Raw genomic sequence first — 5,593 nt, 5'->3', positions numbered from 1 at the left:
TGAATGGAGACAGATATTTTTATGACCCTGTCCCAAGAGGAAGCTCTACTCTGTTCATAGGACCAGATTGTTTTACACCAGCTGTTAAATCTTATCAAAGTGGTCAACAGGTTAAAGTCACACACAGAGCCACGACCCCCTGTGAATGCCTGGTCAGTCCACAGAGAAACTAGCTGTGTTTTAAATTATAGAGAACTACAAGCTAAGTTATTTTAATTCAATTTAGTGTAATATGTTTCAATTGAACTATCCTACTTAAGAGATTACGCTGATTAAACCATGGATTTAATTTGGAGTGAATTCTCTTATTTAAAACACTATTAATTTGATCTAATACTGTACATATGGTTAAGTTTTAGACCTAGCATATTTAAAATTTATTTTCTTAACAGTTTCCAAGGCATAAGGTGGCAGTTTATCATGATTCAGCCAAAGTAATGAAATAACGAACTGTTTATTGTCAATGTGTTTCTTCCTATTGAGCAGTGAAAGTAAATAAAGTGTGCAACATGTCTTTTGATTTAAGTATTTACTTGCTGGAGGGTTTTTGTTAGTGCTGCAGAGCCATAGCAGCTGTTAGCTCCTCACTTCAGCGGGTGTCGTTCAGCAGCACTGCTGTTGCTCTTCCTTCACTTTGACTGAACCAGGGGCGCAACTACATATTATTCAGGTGGATGCGAAAACATAAATTGGTGCGCCCCCCACCCTTATTTATTATATTCATATTTTTTTCTTAGATGAATGGCAGACTTACTTCATTCTTTGTTTGTATTGCCTTTTTTATATTGATATTCTTTAAATACAAGGGTTTCCTTCATGATTTCTTTGGGGGGGGACAATTCTAGACTTTTCCAAGTTTGGGGGGTGGGGGTGGGGTCCTGACCCCCCGCTTCCCCTGGGATTTACGCCTATGGATTTGGTTTATTTTCCAATCTTGAGTTGATTTCAATATTTACCTCCAGTCAAGAAACTCTCAATTCTATTGACTGATATCTCTGTAAAATATTGCTGATGTCCTCGGTGTCAACTGGAGGCATCTTGCTCTTACTCAGAAAAAATTAAAAATGAAACAAAAACATTCTGCAGTCCTTAGATCTGAAGTATTCCATTTATGAGTAGACAAGCCAAGAGTAGAAACTATAAAAACTTTGTGCATTAAGTAACTTTAAGAGGCAGATATCAGAGACAGACAGACAGCAGACAGACAGCAGGACAAACTGTTCATCCTTCACTGACTCAGACAAACAAATAAATACAAGACAAATATATTGCCAATTTATATAACCCAAGATATAAATACACACAAATATTTAAAACATAATTGAGATTTCTGGTGGTTTTAAAGTGACATACCAACATTGATGGTGGCAGATGGCTGCTCGGACCGAACCAGGTTCTGGTTCTGCTGGAGGTTTCTTCCAGTTAAAGGTGAGCTTTTCCTCCCAACTGTCGCTATATGCATGTGCAGTATGAGGGATTGCTGTAAAGTCACAGACACAATGCAAGCAGTTGTCTGTCGTCACTTTGACCAGGTGTGAAAGCTGCAAGTCAGTGACTCTATGCGCTGCTGGATTTCATTTTATACTAATTTGAAAAATGAACTGAACTTAATGCATTGTTTGATAATTAGGATCAATTGGAATTTACAAAATACAAAATTGTAAATTTATTTCAATTTACAAAAATTTAAATGACATTTTTGTAAAGTGTCTCGAGTTGACATTTGTTATGAATTGGCGGTACAAATAATAAACTGAATTTAATTCAATTGAATTGAACACAAAAAAGTACATAACTGAAATTTATCCAAGATTTTCAAACTATTTTACATAAGAAATATCTGAAAGGTTGATATTTACATTGTACCCCTAAATTATATGTAGGGAAACCAACTTTGTTTAGATGTTACCTGCATAGTAGGCAACAGCAATCCCTGTGCAACTTTCACAGCTGTTCTGTGAAGATCACAGATGTTTGTTGGAGAACAACCAGCATAGAAACCAGGATGCAGGTCAGGGGGAATGATGTGGAGAAGTTTAAAATGAAGTTTACAACAACATCGCAGAACTCTGATCAATCCTTCATCCGGACATGGAGAGAGAACGGACCAGCTGGTGGCCTTCAGGCCCGTCCGGGAGAGCAGTAATCAAAGAACAGCCAAGAGGCCCATGGTGACTCTGGAGGAGCTGCAGAGATCCATGGCTCCAGTGGAAGAATCTGTTGCCAGAACAACTTTTAATTGTGCACTTCAAAAATGTCCAGAACGTGTAGAAATGTCAAACATATTTAACCCACAGTATACAATGCAAACATATGAAGATCAGAGCTAAAGAAGGAAAAATGACTGGTATAAGAATGAAGAGATATGAAAAGTGATACATTTATGTATCACTAACTGTCCATCTTTTCCTCTAACTTCATGTCTTCTTTATTTGTGTTCATCAGGCTCTGAGGGACTTGGCCAATCGATTTCCTGGAAAAATCACTCCAATCAAATTTGGTAAACACAACACACCCCATAAGAGTACGGTACATTTGAAACCTACTGTCATGTAACTGCAAGTTTATTTTTCCAGTGACAGCTATGTAACAAAACCCAACAGTAGCTTCTAAAGACGACAGCCTGAATCAGGTCTTAATTAGGATTTCAACGTGTAAAACAGGTGCACACTTCATACATTACTTTTTTTAACTACAATTTTGTGTATTTTCAAAATTTTCTGGATGTTTTCATAATCGTTCTCAGTTATATAGAATCAAAATCAAGGAAGTGATGCAACAACATGTGACTGTTAGGTAAGAGGTGAGATACATGTGAAAGGTTTCCAGGGCAACACAAACACACACAGGGTAAACAACCATGCAGGCACCAACTCCCACACAATGGCAGCTTAATGAGACCGGTTAACCCAATGTATCAACATTATAGCACCTCTTAGTCTTTGAAAAGTTGGTTTAATAAATGTTTACCTACTACATGTTTAAATCATTTAAAGCAGGGGTGCCCAAAGTTGGTCCTTGAGGGCCGGCATCCTGCATGTTTTAGTTTTCTCCCTGGTTTAACACACCTGGACCAAATGATGGCTCATTAGAAGGCCTAAGAGGAACACTGACAAGATGAAAAGGTTGTTACTACCACCAGGAAGAGAATTAAAACATGCAGGATGCCGGCCCTTGAGGACCGACTTTGGACACCCCTGATTTAAAGACATGACACAATTCAACACCTACAGAATTTTCTATCAAATTAAGATACCTGGATATATGATTTTGCGTTTTAACAACATTGATATATTCAATCTGGAATTCATCTGGGAGGAACGCAGAGTAGAGCCACTGCTTCTCCACATCCAGAGGAGCCAGTTGAGCTGGCTTAGGGCTCTGGTTACATGGTGAGTGTTCTGGGTACGGCCCCCCAAGAGGAGACCCAGACCCAAACTTATGCTCCTGGGTCTCCTCCTGTACTCTACGTCCCTCCAGCGTATCTAGGGAGCAATAAATTATAAAATCACCACATTTATTCCCATTAAATCACACACAAGTGTATTACATCTGGGGTAGTACACTTGAGCATCATGACTCAGCATTCTAGAGCAGTGTTTTCCAACCCTGGTCCTCAAGGCACACTGTCCTGCATGTTTTAAGTATTTCCCTTCTGCCACACACCTGAATTGTATCTCTGGGTGATTAACAGGCTTCTGCAGCACTTGATGGTCATGCAGTCATTTGAATCAGCTGTTCTGGAATAGAGGCACATCTAAAACATGCAGAGCAGGGGGGCGGTGAGAACCAGGGTTGAGAAACACTGTTTTAGATGTTTCCCTGCTTTAACACACCCAATTTAAATGATTGCAGTTCAGAAAAAGCTTGTTAATCAGCCATTAATTGAAATCATGTGTGTTGAAGCAGGGAAATACCTAAAAATGCAGGGCAGTGTGCCTTGAGGACCAGGGTTGAAAAACACTGTTCTAGAGAAGCTTTGCCTTTTTTTAAACCTCAGGCATTTAGTATGGCTGTCCTTAGGTAACACCACTGTGATCTCCAAAGAGCTGACACCATGTCTGAGTTTAGTAAGGCAGACCTCCAACTACTGCTGTTGTACAGAAAGCTTTCTACAGACTACTGCCAGTATCTGGCTGTCTTACAGTCCTCAGAGCGGACTGTAAGATGCTTTTAGCATCCAAAAGCCCCAAGATGTTACCATGGTACTCAAAGCAAGTTCTAGCTACTGTTGATATAGAAGTGCACATGTGTATTTGCACAGTCAGCATTTTATGACAGGGATTTAGAAACAACCTGAATAAGAATGGCTTGGAGGGTTTCAAAGAGAAAGCTTAATTTATCTAAAATAGATTTGGGTTTGCAGAACCTTTCAGAATGAACCAGAAGATTTCTGGAACATTTCAGTCCTGCTTCTTAAAGGACTATGCTCTGCCCCGTATACAAACAGATTGAATGTAAGATTATGATTCTTACCACCAAGACTGTACTGAAACTACTTGGGCTTGCAGTAACTGTATGAGAACACAAAACTAAAGGATGAAAGTCCAGAGCAGAGCGTGACTGAAACGCTTTGGTGGGATCTGAGCAGAGCTGTATGCAGAATGACCTGAAGGACACCGAGACTCTGCTATGATGAGAGAAATAGAATCAAGGAATTGTTCATGGGGCAATCTTAAATGAATTAAGAGTTAGACATTTGGTTCCTGTCTCAAATAAATTTCATTACAATGTGAAGCTTTATGTCATTTTGTATTTTGGCCTTTTCTTTCACTCTGGCAGATTTTGTGAACCAGTATCTCCAATGAGGAAAAGCAAAACATCAGCTGGTAGACTGCTAATTTAAATGAGTTTTGATCAGTGAAGCACTGGAAAGAAATACATTAGAACAGAGCAGCACATAAAGATTCTATGCTGAAGTCAAGTTTCTGTTTGGTGAACATGAATAGAGAGTCCTGCCAACTAACATCTGTGATATTTCACTTCCAAAATTATCCAGAGCTGTTTGTGCTGAATAATGAAAGGTTTACCTACTTATCATCTTGGTGAATGCTTTTCCAGCTGAATAACTTCCTGTCCATTTGCAGATACAGCAGATGAAGACAGCATCTCAGCTGCTTTCCAGGCTGTGAGCCAGAAGCTCGGAGCCAGTGGGCTGAATCTTCTCATCAATAACGCTGCTATCAACAAACCGTCAGCCCCAGGATCACTGTCAGCCACCAGGAAACAGGACATGATGGAGGTGTACGAAACCAACGTTGCTGGACCATTTATCCTCACAAAGGTTGTTTTTCAGATCAGATGAGGTTTACAGATAGAGATGGAACCAAAACTTGACAGATGTGAGAAGAAATCAGAGAAAATGTTTCCTGTTTCAGATCAGCGAAAATTACCAAAATTATTATACCAGATTATTTTTCAGACAATTTTTAGTTATTTCAAAAATTAAACTGGTTACAGTTGAATGATACTGAAATAGTAGTGTACAAATTCAAGCTACTACCTTGTAGAAATGAGATTTACAGTTCTTTGAAGACAGTCGGACCTTGTGGATCTGTTCCCCTCAAAGTGCGTTCAACCCTAGTAAAAAAAA

At 39.2% G+C, this 5,593-nt stretch overlaps 1 protein-coding gene and 1 long non-coding RNA gene across 2 annotated transcripts in view; one reads left to right on the top strand and one right to left on the bottom strand.

Annotated features, from left to right (window-relative positions):
• The window catches only part of LOC103130171 (estradiol 17-beta-dehydrogenase 1-like), a 10,337-nt gene extending 5,022 nt beyond the window's left edge, over positions 1-5,315 (top strand). Inside the window, exons 2-3 of the mRNA XM_007541503.2 lie at positions 2,446-2,500; positions 5,088-5,315. Of these exons, the coding sequence (XP_007541565.1) occupies positions 2,446-2,500; positions 5,088-5,305 (273 nt within the window). The 3' untranslated portion in view covers positions 5,306-5,315. The remainder of the gene's footprint in view (positions 1-2,445; positions 2,501-5,087) is intronic.
• LOC107834408 (uncharacterized) lies at positions 935-2,428 on the bottom strand. Its single transcript, XR_001660199.1, has 2 exons — positions 1,910-2,428; positions 935-1,480 (listed from the first exon to the last, which is right to left on the bottom strand). It is a non-coding gene; the product is annotated as an uncharacterized LOC107834408 (long non-coding RNA).
• Positions 5,316-5,593: the final 278 nt, after the last annotated feature.

Source organism: Poecilia formosa, unplaced genomic scaffold (assembly GCF_000485575.1).
Source record: "Poecilia formosa unplaced genomic scaffold, Poecilia_formosa-5.1.2 Scaffold612, whole genome shotgun sequence".
Taxonomy (NCBI): domain Eukaryota; kingdom Metazoa; phylum Chordata; class Actinopteri; order Cyprinodontiformes; family Poeciliidae; genus Poecilia; species Poecilia formosa.
The sequence above is the reverse complement of the archived record's forward strand: the minus strand, read 5'-3'. Positions and strand labels throughout refer to the sequence as shown.